At 53.0% G+C, this 15,996-nt stretch overlaps 1 protein-coding gene across 1 annotated transcript; it reads left to right on the top strand.

Annotated features, from left to right (window-relative positions):
• The first annotated feature begins 468 nt into the window (after positions 1 to 468).
• Positions 469 to 10,877, top strand: DRG2 (developmentally regulated GTP binding protein 2). The gene is made up of 13 exons (XM_005494882.4): positions 469 to 733; positions 1,748 to 1,908; positions 2,762 to 2,851; positions 4,172 to 4,232; positions 5,142 to 5,232; positions 5,944 to 6,016; positions 6,155 to 6,245; positions 6,421 to 6,518; positions 7,377 to 7,453; positions 8,105 to 8,193; positions 8,965 to 9,023; positions 9,435 to 9,488; positions 9,575 to 10,877. Exons 1-13 carry the CDS (start codon positions 670 to 672, stop codon positions 9,659 to 9,661), a joined length of 1,095 nt encoding a protein of 364 aa, XP_005494939.1. The 5' UTR covers positions 469 to 669; the 3' UTR covers positions 9,662 to 10,877.
• The last annotated feature ends 5,119 nt before the right edge of the window (positions 10,878 to 15,996 follow it).

The raw sequence follows: 15,996 nt of genomic DNA, 5'->3' as shown, positions 1-15,996 counted from the left end.
TGTTTGTCCACCGCAGCACTTCTGCTTCCAGGGCATTGCTGTGCTTCATCTCCCTCCTTGAGGGCTTCTCCAGGAATCCCAGCAGCTTCTGAGGACCTTAATTCACAGACTCAGAATCATTCAAGCTGGAAAACACCCCTGAGAGCACCGAGTCCAGCCTGTGACCCCTCCCCACCTTTTCACATCCAGTCACATCTAGTCTTTCCCTGAGCACCTCCAGGGATGGAGACTCCACTAACCTCCCTGCACAGCCTGTTCCAATGTCTAATCACCCTTTTGAGGAAGAAATTCCTCCTGCTGCTCATCCTGTGCCTGCTCTGGCCCCCTGAGGCTGTTTCCTCGTGTCCTGTCTCTTGAGTGGCTGAGAGAAGAGCCCGATCCCTCCCGGCTCCGCGCTCCTTTCAGGATCCAGCCTTAATTAGAGGAGCAGGAGGAGTCAGTCCCGCTGAGGAGCTCTCCTGCTTTCTGACATCTCTCCCTTTGAGCCTGTCCCCACCGGGGTCACCTCCCTGGGGACCCTCCCGGTGCCCCGCGGTGGCGGCGGGCGGAACGCGGGGCGCGGGGCTCGGGGCGCGGCCGGAGCTCGCAGCGCGGCGCGGCCCGGACGCGTGACGGGGACGGACGGGCCGGGCCGGCGGCGCTTCCGGCGGGCGCGGAGCGGGGCCCGCCATGGGCATCCTCGAGAAGATCTCGGAGATCGAGAAGGAGATCGCCCGCACGCAGAAGAACAAAGGTGCGGGGGGCAGCCGGGGGCTGGGGGAGCCGGGGACAGCGGGCGGGCGGGTGGGCTGGGCGCTCTGGAGGGCACAGGTGGGCTGTGAGTTATGGGGGGCTGAGAGAGGACCGGGGGCTGTGGGGTGTCTGGGGGTCAGGGGAGCTGCGGGCTCTGAGGGCTGGGAGGGGCTCTGGGGAGAGAGGGGCCGGTCAGGGCTGTGGGGGTTTGTGAGGCTGGGGAGTCTTTGGGGGCACAGAGCGCTGGATCGGGGGTGCTGGGAGCTGGGGCAGGGTGGGGAGCAGGGTGAGCCCTGGGGCTGGGCTGCTCCCTTTCCTGCCCTGTGCTGTAGCTGCAGCCCCCACGGAGCTGGAGGGGGGAACATCTCAATTCCTGCTGGCACAGGAGGAGGCTCCGGCTGTCTGGGTGGTCTGGGGGCTCCCCGTGGGCTCTGAGCTCCCCCCAGAGCTGCTGCTGGGGCTGTGTAAATAATAAAAATAAACCTGTGAGCTCCTGGTTTCATGCCCTCACCTGTTACAAAGTGAGACAACCACCTTCCTTTTTTTTCTGGTTCAGGTGTCGATTCAAGTGTTTTGCTAAGAATAAGGCAGTCAAATATTTTCACACACGGGAGTTCTGGGTTAAATGTGTCTTTAAAAGTTGACAAGAGGAGGGGAAAGTAATCTGGTCACTTTGGGGTGCTGATTGTGAGCAGGTGTAAGGAGGGGCTGCTCCCTCATGACCTCTCTCTCCTCAAGACTCCCTTCATTCCTGCACCTGCTCTCCGTCTGCCTTCCTTCTTTAACTCAGGAATGTTTTGGCTGTTTCCCTCCACTCTGACCCTGTGCAGCTCCCTGGAAGGTTTGCTCTCAGTGCCCAGGTTGGTGATGGAGCAGCTGGGAGCAGCTCTATGCCTGGCACTGCTTAGGACACTGACCAAGATCCATCAGGGTTTCCTTTCAGGAAGGTTCTCACTCCCAGAAGTGAATCACAGCACCTTTGTGCCAACCAGCTGTTGGGTTTGTGTCATTGCAGCCACCGAGTACCACCTGGGCCTGCTGAAGGCAAAGCTTGCAAAATACAGAGCTCAGCTTCTGGAACCTTCCAAATCCCCGGCTGCCAAGGGCGAGGGCTTCGATGTGATGAAATCAGGAGATGCCCGGGTGGCATTGATTGGATTTCCTTCTGTGGGGAAGGTCAGTCAGGGCTGTGCTCCCTGGGGTGTCATCTCCAGCTCTCTGGGCTTTGCAGGGGCTGCAGAGCAGCTTTGGGATTGCTAACATGGAATGTTTGGGTTGGAGGCACCTTCAGGCTCCTCTGGTGGGATCCCAGCTGGAGTCCTGGGCATGGTTCTGGTGTCTCCAGCATGAGGAGGATGTGGGAGTTTTGGAAAGAGGACTGGGGAGTGGAGACAGGCTGAGAGAGCTGGGGCTGGAGAAGAGAAGGTTGTGAGGAGACCTCACAGTACCTGAAAGGGCTACAGGGGAGCTGGAAGGGGATTCTTTGTAGTGGCAGGAAAAGGAATGGGTTCTCACTGAAAGAGTGGGAATTTAGGTGGGATTTATGGAAGGAATTCTTCCTTGTTAGGCTGGGGAGGCCCTGGCACAGGTGCCCAGAGCAGCTATGGCTGCTCCATCCCTGGCAGTGCCCAAGGCCAGGTTGGACAAGGCTTGGAGCAGCCTGGGACAGTGGGAGGTGTCCCTGCCATGGCAGGGGTGGAGTGAAATGGGCTTTGAGGTCACTTCCAGCCCAAACTGTTCCATGATTCTGTGATCTAGCTGAAAGTTGGAGATGGGAACCACTCCTTCGTGTTGTGTGCTCTGCCCTGTGGAATTTGTTGTTGCCTGAATGTTGTTCTTGCCCAGCCCCAGCAGTGCTGAGCAAAAAAAAATCTGATTTACTTCAGTTCCATGCCAGTGTCACCACCTCAGTCCCTGTGCCTGGAAAAGCCAAAAAAAAACTTCCACAGCCTGAGGAGCACTTTGGTGTTGTTGTTTTGCTGAACCTTCTCCTTTTCCTGCCTGCTGATGCTGCTCTCTTGCCTTTCAGTCCACGTTTCTGAGTTTAATGACCTCGACTGCCAGCGAAGCCGCGTCCTACGAGTTCACCACGCTGACCTGCATCCCTGGAGTCATAGAGGTGAGCAGGACCCTCCTCCAGCTCTGTCAACGTGTTTGTAGGGCGATAGAATATAAGAAAATAAAGATAGTTTAGAAAGCAATCTCACCCCTAAGGAGTTGCAGCTGGGCCAATTATCAAAGATCAGGAACAGGCTTGACTTTAACAGAGCACAGCTGTGACTAATGAGAAGAAGAGTGCTATAAAAGAGTGGGGTGGCTGCTTGAGGAGGGAACTGGAGTCAGTTGGCTGCTTTGTGAAGAAGAAAGAGTCAGTGCTCTGAGGAGCTGCCCACGAGGAACACCAAGAAGGTATGGAACTTTTGTGCTAGGAGACAACAGTATGGAACCCCTGCAATGGGATGACAATTGTGCTGCTAATAAGGAGCACACACATCCAGAAGTCTCCAAAGCTGAATTTTGCTTTAAACTTTTCAGTGCTGATGTAGCACTTCTCTGAACTCTCCAGGATTGGCTGCCTGAGCAGGATTTTTGTGCTGCTCTTGGACTGACCAGAGCAATCCCACAATTCTCAGCTGAATTTTGTATAACCACTGTCAGTGCCAGTGACCAGCTGGCTGCAAACCTTGACAGATTTGTTTTTAATGAAGCTTTACAGAGGCAATCTGTGCTGTGATCACTTTCAAAACAAAATGCAGCCCTTCCTGTCCTTGGGGGGTTTTATTAGTGGTGACCTCAGCATCCCTCAGTAAAGCAAATGATAAAGGGCATCAGACTGAAAAGTGTCCAAGAGTAATGAGGAAATCTGGCTCAGGATGGAAGGGGGAGTTAAATAATGAAAGTAACTGTATTAGTGGGAAAAGGAGTTTAATGTAACACATTCAAGCAGAGCTGTGAGCTGCAGCAACAGCTGGAGAGCCAGTCCCTTGCAGATCCAGGGAATGAGTGTCTCCTGGGGTTTTTTACCTGCAGCACCCCTGAATAGTTTGATCTATCACAGTCAGAGATGTGGCACTTGTTCATCACTGAGATTTCTCATTAGACCAATAAAAGAAGGGTTGTTCTTCCTTTCCATTCCCTGAACTTGGGAATGTGTGACAGCTGTGCTGTTTTCCTGCTGCTTTGTCCAGCTGCAGTCACAGGATGCTGTAGGGGGTCAGGATCTAATGCAAGCTGTGTGTGCTGCTGAGCACAGCCCCCAGCTCTGGAATTGCCTCAGGACAGAGCCATGAGCTTTGTGCAGAGCTCCCCTGCCCTGCCAGTTCCATCCAATTCCACTCCCCACAGGATGGGGACCCCCAGCACGGATTTGGGGCTTTTGGGGCAGCTCAGGTGCCCTGCAGGAAGATTTCAACTTTACATCCTTCCATTTCCCTTTCAGTACAAAGGAGCCAATATTCAGCTGCTGGATCTGCCTGGAATCATCGAAGGAGCTGCTCAAGGTTGGCTCATGTCTGTGTTCATGTGCAGGAGGGATTTGCCCTCAGTAGTGCCCCTGGGTGTCTCAGCTTTCCTGGGCCAAGAGTTCCTGCATTGTCTTTCCAAATTTTGGAGTCCTTGATCCTATGTGAGGCACGATTCCTGTCCCTGAGCCCACAGAAGGGTCTATATGTAGCACAAAGATGGTTTTCTGGAGGTGGGAGCCAAAGCAAGCCAGGCACTTCTCACATCCTTGCCTGAGTGTTAAGTGGCTCATCTGTTTTCTGGTACTGAGGAAATCTATAAAAGATGCTGGAGAGGCGGAGGGAGAGTTACAGCTAAACACTACCCTTGAGTAATTCCCTGAGCTCCTGCCAGTCCTCCCATGACTCCTGATTCTGGGAAGATTTATTGGCTTTGTCTCTCTGTGCTGTCATTGTCTTCACTGGCTGGTTGTATCTGAAAATAGCTCAGGAAATCAGGGAGTCATGGAACATCTGGGAAGGGACCCACAGGGATCATCCAGCCCAGCTCCTGGCCCTGCACAGACACCCCAACAATCCCACCCTGTGTGTCCAACACATCCCAGCCTGTGCCTGGTGTTGTCCAATCCCTCCTGGAGCTCTGGCAGCCTTGGGGCTGTGCCCATTCCCTGGGGAGCCTGGGCAGTGCCCAAACACCCTCTGGAGTGAAGAACCTTTTCCTAATATCCAACCTGACCCTCCCTGACACAGCTCCAGCCATTCCCTTCTGGCACTGATCTCCTCTGTGCTGAGCTCTCTGTGCTGCCAGGGCTCCCAGCAGCTGACTACAGCCAGAGCAGCCCTGCAGGATGTTTTTCCTTGCTTCCAAGCTGCTGCAAGGGGCAGGAGTCCCCACTAGTCAGAGAACTGAGCTGGTTGCTGTTGCTGATCCCCCTCGTGTGTCCCCAGGGAAGGGCAGAGGCCGGCAGGTGATCGCCGTGGCCAGGACAGCAGATGTTGTTATCATGATGCTGGATGCCACCAAGGGCGAGGTGCAGAGGTGAGTGTGGGCTGGCTCTGGGCTGGAAAACGTGCCAGCTCCCTGAGGAATTGTGGAGAGCACCTGGGGAATGAGGAGTTCAATTACTGAGTACCAGATGGGGGTTGTGTCCTGTGACCGTGTTCACAGGGGTCTCAGGATGAGGGAAGAGACGAGGATCTGACTCCGTGTTTCAGAAAGCTTGATTTATTATTTTATTACATATATTACATTAAAACTATACTAAAAGAATAGAAGAAAGAATTTCCTCAGAAATAGAAAAAGAAGCATGATAACAAAAGCTTGTGTTTTGACAGAGTCTGAGACAACTGACTGATTGGCCATTAATTAGAAACAACCACATGAGACCAATCACAGATGCACCTGTTGCATTCCACAGCAGCAGATAACCATTGTTTACATTTTCTTCCTGAGGCTTCTCAGCTTCTCAGGAGAAAAAATCCCTAAGGAAAGGATTTTTCAGAAAATATTATAGCTACAGTATCCCATGAGAAGCATCCTGCTGGCTGGAGTGGGTGCTCAGCTGGAGGGAAATTCCTGCAGCACATCTGTCAGAGATGGGAATGTCAGCCTGGATTGCCATCACAGACTCTGACCTGCATTGAGGAGGTTTAGGCTTGTGGCAGGGCTGTATCAACACAAGAATCAAAAAGAGAAAGGTCTGGGTGTCACCTGGCCATGCTCAGCCTCACAGGTGCTGTGTCCCTGCAGGGCCTTGCTGGAGAAGGAACTGGAATCTGTAGGAATCCGGCTGAACAAGAGCAAACCAAATATCTACTTCAAGGTGAGGCTTCCTAAGCTCCTGCAGGCACAGCTGGTCTGCTCAAAGCTGGGCTCACTCTGTGCTGCCCCTGGTGCTGGACAGGCTGAGGGGGCTGTGGGATTTGCAGAATGTTCTTACATTGTTTTTTGCCTCTTGCAGCCCAAGAAGGGTGGAGGCATCTCCTTCAACTCCACTGTCACGTTGACTCAGTGCTCTGAGAAGCTGGTTCAGCTCATCCTCCATGAATACAGTATCCTTTCCTAAAAGGGGGGACCCTTCAGCCATCAGCAGCTCATGGTTAAAGTGCTTTGTGCTGTGGGACAGCCTTGGTGTACTTTTGGTGCTGCCTGGTTGGCAGCACTGTCACCAGGGAGCTCAGCCTGTGTGGTGTGTTGGGATTTGGGCCTTGACAGTGTCCACCTCAGAAATCTTCAATGCTGAGGTCCTGTTCAGAGAGGATTGTTCCCCTGACGAGTTCATTGATGTGATTGTAGGAAACAGGGTCTACATGCCATGCCTCTATGTGAGTATCCTGGGCAGCCTGGCTTCTGTCACACCCAGCATCTCTTTTCTGTGCCAGAGGAAACGTTGGAACTTCACAGAATCATGGAACGGTTTGGGTGGGAAGGGCCTTAAAGCTCATCCCATTCCACCCCTGGGACACCTTCCACTATCCCAGGTTGCTCCAAGCCCTGTCCAGCCTGGCCTGGAACACTCCCAGAGATCCAGGGGCAGCCACAGCTTCTCTGGGAATCTGTGCCAGGGCCTCCCTGCCCTCACAGGGAAGAATATTTTCCCAATATCCCATCTAACCCTGCCCTCTCAATTTAAAGCCATTCCCCCTTGTGCTATTACTCCATGCCCTTGTTCCTGGCTCCTAAAACAGTAACGATTTGGGGTTTAAGAGGTGGAAAACAGCTCAACAGGGAGTTTTTTATAGGCTTTGGATGTGCAGCCGTGCTGTGTGTGTTTCCTGGGCCCTCTTGTGGCTGGTGCTGCCCTGGAGCAGCAGAGATTCCAATGCTGGTGCTGGGGCTTTGCTCCCACGTGTGGAGCCTCCTCTGACTCCCCTGCTGCCAGCTCTGTGCTTAACTTCTCACTCTGCTCCCTTGTGTGCCAGAGGTCTCTCTAGGGCTCTCTTTGTAGCCACTGGGTCTGTGTAAAATCAAAGAACGTGTTCCAAGTCATCCCAAAGGGAGAATTTTAAAAGGCCAAAAATTTATATTCAAGCTTCTGAATTTAATAGTTTGTTTTACTGAGAGTCTTGGCTTATCTTCTGACAGGATCTGTGTTTCTGTTTCAGGTGCTGGAGCTACCTTGCTCTTTGTACATGTTGCTGGGTTGCCTTGCTAAGGGCTGTGTTGTTTTCCCTCTGCTTTAGGTTTATAACAAGATTGACCAGATATCCATGGAGGAGGTGGATCGCCTTGCTCGGAGGCCCCACAGTGTTGTCATCAGGTAGGATGATGACATTCTCATTGCCTTTTCTGCCTGCTGTGGGGTTCATTTCACACCCCTTTCTCTGAATTCTCCAGGAAGGGACTTCTCCCAGGGCTGCTGGGGTGAGAAGCAGTTGCTGTGCAGCTTTTCCCAGATTTCCTTCCCCTGGAGCAGCAGGCACCTCTCTGTGCTGTCTGCAGGACAGAGTCAAACAATCTGGCTTGTTCCCTTGGAAGTGCTGATGGATCTGCTGAGGCTTTGCTGCTTCCAAGCTGTTCACCCTTCTGGAATCATGGGATGGTTTGGGTTGGAAGGGGCCCTAAAGCTCATCTCATTCCACCCCTGCCATGGGAACACCTTCCACTAGATCAGTTTGCTCCAGGCCCCATCCAGCCTGGCCTTGAACAATTCCAGGGATGGAGCAGCCAGAAACTCTCTGTGTAACCTGTTCCAGTGCTTCTCCACCCTTTAGTAAGGAATTTCTTCCTAATATCTGATCTAACCCTGCCCTCCTTCAGTTTAAGGTCATTTTACCTCGTATTTTTCCTTTCCTTGCCTCATTAAAGACTTTCCCCTCATTCTCCAGCACTTAAATAAAGACATTTCACCTTGTTCTTCTGGATCCCTAAATCACAGCAGCAGTAAACAGATGACCCTGGTGTTTTGCAGCTGTGGCATGAAGCTGAACCTGGACTACTTGCTGGAGAAGCTCTGGGAGTACCTGGCACTCACCTGCATCTACACCAAGAAAAGGGGACGTAAGTGACCCCAGACAGGCTGCCAGCAGGGCTGGTGCCTTGGAAATGCTGGAATTGCACCCTCCCTAATCATCCTTCAGCTCTTGGGAAATGCTTCCTGCTCTGTCTGATCCTGCCATGTCTGGATCCCACCATGGCCTTCCTGTTGGATTTTACACAAGCTGAATTTTCATAAGTCTTTGCAGGATATAAGGGAGTAAATTGTGCAAATTCACAGCTTTTACCTTGTTATGCAGACTGTGATGAACCCACAAATTTCTTGCTCCTGCAGGAAATTTGGTGATTCCCATGCCCTTGGGAGGTGCCTTTGATCCTCCTTTTGCTTTCTAACCCACTTGCAGCTTCTCCCAGTGATGAAGGCACATCTGTAACTTGCTCTGTTTGCTTGTGAGCAGCTGAACTTGGGTGGATGTGAGGAGATCAAGGAATTTGTGAGCTTGTTAAGCTCTGAAATCTTGGGGATTTTGGTTTTTTCCTTGAGCAGGTGTGTTTTGACTTGGCTTGTTTTGTTTCTCTTAAGTCAAGGGTTTGGGATGGAGTCATTTCAGGTGGGTTGTGAGGAAGCTGCTGACTGTGTGGGGTGGGAAATGGCACTTGTGGGTGCTGGAGAGCTGATTTGATGCTTTTAGGCCCTGGATCCCTGTTCTGTCTGGGAGCAGGAAGGAGGAATTTGGGAGCAGTTAGCACAAGGTGATGTGAGGTGGTGTCAGCATTTTAGAACACACTTGATAGAAATCCAATGCTTTTTCCCCCCCTTCTGCTTCTCCACAGAGAGACCAGACTTTACAGATGCCATTATTCTAAGGAAAGGAGCCTCTGTGGAACATGTGGTAATTTTTCTGCATCTTTTACATTTCCCTGTGTGCAGAAGGCAGTTCCTCCTGGACCTGCTGTGATTTGTGCTCCATAAAGCTCAGGACATGTCAGTGTTTGGTTGTGCTTCTCCTTTTGTTGCCTTTTATCTGCCTCAGGTTTCTTTCACAGCTGCTATAAAAGGTTTAAACAGTAATTATTTAATGCAGCCAGTGAAAAAGCACGTGGAAACAATGGAATGGGGGTTTATGTGGGCTGGTGATTCCTGTGCCTGTTCTGTATGCCTTCAACTGCTTTTAACTAGCTCCTAAAGTCTTTATTGTAAATTCTGGCTTAGACTTGAGTTTCTTTTAATTCCTGGGTATTGAAAAAGTTGTTTGCAAAGTGATAAATGTAAATATTTCAACTTCTGCCTGTCTGTCTTGCAGTGCCATCGGATTCACAGATCATTAGCCAGCCAGTTCAAATATGCCTTGGTGTGGGTAAGTGCTGGACAGCAACTGGAATCCCTGTCTTCAGGTGTCTCTGACTGGTTTTCTAACCCTTCTCCCCCTTTTTTGCTTCAAAGGGGACGAGCACAAAGTACAGCCCTCAGAGAGTGGGCTTAACCCATATGATGGAGCATGAAGATGTCATTCAGATTGTAAAGAAATAACTGCTGGTGCCTGGCCTTGCCTTTAATCACTGCAATTGGAACTGACCATGTAGAAACAAAACAAAACACACCAAAAAAAAAAAAAGAAAAAAGAAAAAAAAAAAGAAAGGAAAAAGGGAGATGTGTTCCAGAGCCAAGAAAGCTTCTGTGAAGCTCCTTGGAGGAAGGCAGAAAATGAGACTGCTGTGCTTGCAGGTGGGGATGGGGAAGATGAGTTTCCATCTGGCAGCATTTCAGGCCAAGTGATGTTTCTTAAAAATTTGAAAGGAGCCAGTTCTTCTAGGGCACAGTTCCACAGCCAGCAGTGTCCTGCCCCTGGTGGGGTTTGCACATGAATCCATGTGCATTCCCAGTGGGAAGTGTTGGGGTTTGTGTGTAAAAATCTGGCCCTGTGCTTTGGGCTGAGAGAACATTGCTGATGCTTTGCTGCTTATCCATTCACTTAATTTAAGCATTGATCTGAAGCAGAACCAGAGCTCTCCCTCCCCTGCTCGCTGGACACGTCTGCAACTGAGACAGCCCCAGTTTTTAATAGTCCCCTCTCAATTAACATTAAAACCTGGCACTCTGTGCCTCTCCATAGCCTTGCAGTGAGGTTTGTAGGACACCCTGGTACTGAGAGATGAGAAATTAAACTGGCAATGGTTAATTAGCCTGGCCCGGCTGCAGTGGGGTATCATCCAAGAGCTGTAGTCTGGAGTGAGGATTCACTTCTGGCACCTCACTCATTGAGGAGCTGCCTTGGGAGCTTCCTCCTTTGTTGGGCAGAGTTGTGCTGCCCTGCAGTCCCAAGGTGGAGGTCTCATCAGCCATGTCCCTAAATTGCAGTTGCAGCTCTTTAGAGCTCAAGGTACCACCCCATGCTGTGAGTTTTACCCAGCCCTGTTAAACATTGCTTGTCTGGATATTGTTCATCAGAAATCTGGGATTTTTGTAATCATGCTTTTCCATTGAATACTGTTGCTAAACAATTCAGAGTGCCTGATAGAGGACAGCTCTTGCCTTGTGGGATCAAGAGCTGCCAATAGCTTTTATTTTCTTTCATTGGAAAAGGGTTTGGTGTGAGTGGATGCAGAACTGTGAGGACAGGTGTGACACCTGTCTGAGCAGGGTTCCTTCCCTCCTCCCTGCTCCTCCCCACCCCTCATAACCTGATTGAGCAGAAACAGAAGGATTATTTTATTTGAGAAAATAAAAAGTTGTTATTTCATGTGAATGGTGGGTAGATGGCTTGGTTTGTTTCCTAACTCTCTTTTTTACCTTTGGCCACCTGAGGAATCCTGGATGCTGTCACAGGAGATTTAGGGGGCAATAGAAGGTGAAGTACAAGAGACTGGTGGTGGCAGATAAACAGATACAATACACAGTGCCCAAGCTGAGAAGGTGACTTTGAGCTCTGTGAGTTCCCTTCCCTGTTCCTGGCTTTGTTCACAGCTGGGGTGCAGAGGAAATCCTGACCACGGAGAGGAGAACGAGCTCCAGATGATCCCCATTATCCCTGGCTGGCAGTGGAGAGCTGCCCCTTCCCGGTGTGAGCTGGGTGGGATGCTGTTCCAGCACATTAACTCACCCTTCCCATTTCCATGAAGGTCACACAGGCAGAGTTGCCCTCAGAAAGACTAATTTTGGTTTTGTTTTGTCCCTGAGTTTGACTTTTCCATCCAAATCCTGCAGCCTGCCAAGCCTTGGCACAGAGCTGGGCAGCAGAACTGCTGACAGGGCTTCATGCTCAGCCCAGGTAGTGCTGGCAGCCAGGGGCTGCTTGGTGTGAGGCTGAAATGCACAGTGCTACCTGCTAAAACCTGTCCTTGAATAGCTGCTGCTACCTCAGTGTGAGTTTCAAATTGATTTTGGCATTTCATTGTTAAAACCCCCTCTGCCTAATTAGCTTCATTTAGGAAAATGGGCATTTTATCCTCTTGAAAATGAACAGATACATGATTAAAATTGGAATGGGGATGAAGTAAAAATAGTGAAGCTAGAAGAAGCCAACTTCTTTTTTCAGAGAGAGTAGCTTTTTTGGCAGCAAGTTTATAGCTGCATTTGAAAATGCACCATTTAATTGCAGTATCCTTCTTCCAGGAGCTTCCCTAATTGTTCTGCACTTATGTTAAAAGCAGCAAACGTTGCAGTTCGTGCTGGAGTGAGTTTGCCTCCAAGAGATCTCCCAGTCCTGAAAAGATCCAAAGGGCAAGGGGGAAATCTGCTGCAGCATTAGGGCTGTACTGGAGCCTCCTGTGGTTCATGGAATTCGCAGCATTTCAGTATTTAAAGGGACTTGTAAAAAAGGTTGAGAGGGACTTTTCACAAGGGTATGTACTGACAAGAAAGTGGGAATGGTTTTAAACTGAAAGGGGTGATACAGATGAGGTGCTAAGGGGGGATTCTTCCCTGTGAGGTGGTGAGGCCCTGGCACAGGCTGCTCTCAGGAGCTGTGGCTGCCCCTGGATCCCTGGAAGTGTCCCAGGCCAGGGCTTGGAGCAGCCTGGGGTAGTGGAAGGTGTCCCTGGAATGAGATGAGCTCTGAGCTCCCTGCCATCCAAACCATTCTGGGGTTGTGTGCATTGACCAGAGTCCCTCATGGGGAGCTGCTGAAGGGAAATGTGATCAGACTCTCCCTGTGTGTTGGGAGAGGGCTCTCTGGAGGGTGGGTGCAGGCAGGAGCTGTGGATTTGCCCCCAGAAGAGCAGCACCCTGCATTTCTCTGCTGTAGGAGGAAAGCCTTGGCTGAATGATGCTCAGAGAAAGCTGCCCTCAGCATCCCTGCTCTGTGCTCCTGCCATTCCCTTGCTCTTCCAGGCTCATTCCTGCTGCTCCCAGGGGCTGTGCTCATCCTGCCCCATCCTCCAGGTGTGGAGCAGGGTGGATCAGCCTCCCCAGAGCCCATCAGCCTCCCTCCACCTAACGCTGCAGCCAGCGACTCTCAAGGCGTGCTCTGTTTAAAATGCCTGTTCCAGGCAATCAAGCAGGTTTGATTGGCTGAACACTCCTCTTATAATTTAATTTAGTCAGGAATCGTTTGCAAGGTAATAAAGAGTGACTCTGCCTCCAAATACATTCATTTAATTCAATGAGGGATGGTTGCTGCGGCAGGCTCGCCTCAGCCAGCTCCCCTCTCCCCATCACGGTGACATCTCAAAGTGCTGCTCAGGGCCGTATATAAGAGTCACGATCCGCAGTGACAGCTTAATTGTCTCCAATGCTGACAAGGGTCACCCCAAGCAGCCATCGGGAGTGGCACGGAGCCGGCTGGGGAGGCTGCGGAGGGGAGGATTTATGGCTGGCAAATAGTTTTGAATTCCTCTGGTTGCGCCTGCTAAATGATGAACCTGCCCCGAGGGGATTGGGGCTATTGATTGTAATTTGCAGTTAAGCCCTCGCGTTCTGAGGAATCAGCATAATAAATACCCACCGCATTACGGCTGGGACGTGCCTGCCTGCAGGAGGAGGGAGCCGAGCTTTTCCCGGCTCGGGTGCTGCAGCACGATGCTCTCTGCCCCTGCGTTTGGCAGAGCCACAGGCTCCATCCCTGCAGGAGAATGGTCCCCAGTTTGGTGGGATGCAGGAGCCCAGAGCTGGAATGGGGAGAATGGAGTGTGCTGAAGGCAGGTGGGGTGTCCTGCTCATGCAGGGAGGAGAGGATGCTCTGATATTTTTGGGATAATGGGTATCTAGATCCCTGCCAGAACCTCTGCAGCTGGCTGGTGCCAGCCCACCACCGTGAGGAGGTGCATTTGTTCCTCACTCCCACGTTCTGTGATTTCTTCTCGACACCCATTGATTTGAGGGCCAGAATGGGTCAGGGCCACTTTCCAGCTGTTCACATCTGGGCTACACTGAAGCTCACCTACATCCTGGGAGGGATGTGGGACAGTCCAGCTGTGTCACCAGGGGTGCAAGGAACAGGGAGCACAGGCCCTCACCCCTCCAGCCCTGCAGCTCTGTGAGGGAAGATCAGCTCCCGTGCTCTGCTCAGAGTGGAGATGACAATAATAGCACTCATCAAATATGCAGCAGCCACGGTCCCGCAGCTGCAGGGGAGGGATGGGGCTGGCAGAGCACCGAGGCAGCCCCAGGGCATGCAGGGCAGCTGGGTGCCCCAGGTGAGTGGCTCTGGGTGTCCCAGATGGGTGGCACCTCTCTTGGGCTCTGGGTGCCACGGGGGCTTTGCCGGGAAGGGACCTTTGTGTGTAACGGTGGCTTTAAAGTGAGTGCAGTTGTTCAGGTCAAAGTGTGTGGTGTCCCCTCACCCTGCCTGTCCCCGCCTGGCTGCTTGCTCTCTTTACCCTCCCTTATCTCACCTGCCTTCCCACCTTTCCACAGCCCCATTTCCCATTGCCCTCCAGAGCAGAGCAGCCTCCCCTGAGTGCTCCCTCCTTCCCTGGAACCCTCCACCCCGTGTTTCCCACCACCCCTTCCCCACATTCCTTTCACCTCGGGGCTGGTGTAGCCCAGGAAAGCTCCTGGGCTTGGCTTTGGGACTGAGGTGGTGGCACAGGGCTGTGACCTGGCTCCAGGGCTGCCAGCCAGAACATTCCTGGGTGCACGCCAGCATCGTGCCCAGCTGCTTTCTTCTCCCAGCATCTGCTCTGGCCTATCTCCTCCCATAACACCTCCCCTGTGGGGAGCAGGCAGCAGCTGGCAGGCAGGGATTGTCTGTATTGCTTGTGTGCTGGGTCCCCATCTTCATTTTGGAGGCAGGAACTGGAGAGGGTGGAAATTAGCCAGGTCAGGGGGGTGATGGGTGCTTGGGGAGAAAGGAAAGACCCCCCTGTGCCTCGGGGGCTTGGAGGGCTGTGCTATTGTCACACTGCTGGAGGGGTCCAGCTTATCCCTGTGCTCCCATCGTCCCTGGAGCTGTGCCTGGGGTGACAGGAGCTGTGCCTGGTCTGCCTCACCTGCTCACAGGTGTTTGGGAGTGGATGTGCGACGCTGCAGAGCTGAAGGCAGGGAAGGGGATGCGCTGAGAGGCGCTGCCGCAGCCGGGAGGTGCCGGGGCTGGCTCGGTGGTGCCTCGGGGCTGCCGTGGTGCGGCGTGGTGGCACGGAGCCCCGCTCCGGCTGTAACTGGAACCAGGCTGTAAGCGGAGCCGGGGCCGGCTGGTGACCGCAGACCTGCCTGGAGCCGCGGAGCCGCTGCCTCTGGAGCTCTGCCCGCCGATGCCGGCACTCCGAAGGTACCGTCCTGCCGGGCTGGGGCGGGTGAACCCCGAGGCCAAAGTCTCCGTCCCCTCCCTCCATCCCCTCCCTGCATCCACCCACGGCACAGCCACCGGGGCTGCCCCGGGCCGTGGCCCTGCGCGAGGTGGCTTTTCCTGCCTCACCCACGTGGCTGGAGACATTCAGGACTGACCCGACCAAAGGATGCTCTGGGTATCTTCTAGCACAGCCTTGGTACCCACTGGCACCACAGAGAGCCCTCACTGGCAGGTTTTGCAGCCAGGGTCCCTCCTGCGTGCTGCTGCTGATGCAGCCCTGCCCAGACACCCAGAAACAGCCACCAAGGGTGGGTGCCCCTCTGACCCCTCTGCTTTGCTTCCATCCCACTGCACCCGGGCACAAAAACCTCTTGGGCAGCTCTGCCGTGCCAAAGGCAGGTGAAACAGGACAAAGAACATGGGGAGGTGTTTTGGGGTCTGGTATGGCGGCTGGGACCATGGGAGGCAGCATCTGTGTGGGGTGAAGCCCCTCTCTCTCCCTTTATTCCCCCTCTCAGAGAGCCCTTGCCATGCCCATGGGAGGCACCACGGGCACAGCCATGGCAACAGCACGGGAGCTGTGCCAGGGCACTGAGGGCACTGCCAGGGCCACCATGCCTGGGGGGACAGGGGTAGGGACCGTGGAGGGCAGTGGGGTGGTGACAAGGACTGTGCTGGGATGCAGGGAGTGACCTCTAGCAGCTTTTTACCAGCAAGGTACCCCTTTGCTTTGAGAGTGAATGGCTGTGTCCCTGCCCGAGGTGGTTCCTGCCACATCGTGGTGCCCATGCCAGGAGGAGGGGTGGCATGGTGCTGTGTGGCAGGTGCCTGTGCGCCTGGCAGGGCAGGCTCTGTCAGCCCCATATGGCTCAGTGGCCATGGCAGAGCTGTGGACTGTGACAGTGCCAGGTAGGGCTCCTGCTGACCCTGTGTGTCTGTCACAGACCCTCTCCTGGTGCCCACCAGGTGCCCCTCATCCCACTCTGCCCACCCTGCACTCCAGAGCTGCCTCCACCTGTGCAGACCAGGATGTGTCTATCACAGAAATTAATGCAGGGAGTAAGCAAAGCCCCATAGGACCATGGTGAATGTGGTAGATGTGGCACAGAGGGACAAGGTTGGGGACAACACAATGCCA

The sequence above is a fragment of the Zonotrichia albicollis genome, chromosome 16 (assembly GCF_047830755.1).
Source record: "Zonotrichia albicollis isolate bZonAlb1 chromosome 16, bZonAlb1.hap1, whole genome shotgun sequence".
Lineage (NCBI taxonomy): Eukaryota > Metazoa > Chordata > Aves > Passeriformes > Passerellidae > Zonotrichia > Zonotrichia albicollis.
This window is presented reverse-complemented; position numbering and strand designations above follow the sequence as displayed.

What these genes read in the sequence shown, in the direction of transcription:
- DRG2 (XM_005494882.4), top strand. Translation starts at nt 670, where the DNA reads ATGGGCATCCTCGAGAAGATCTCGGAGATCGAGAAGGAGATCGCCCGC. An exon ending in GCATCCCTGGAGTCATAGAG is followed by an intron (nt 2,852 to 4,171) that starts GTGAGCAGGACC and finishes TTTCCCTTTCAG; the next exon opens with TACAAAGGAGCCAATATTCA. An exon ending in CATCGAAGGAGCTGCTCAAG is followed by an intron (nt 4,233 to 5,141) that starts GTTGGCTCATGT and finishes GTGTGTCCCCAG; the next exon opens with GGAAGGGCAGAGGCCGGCAG.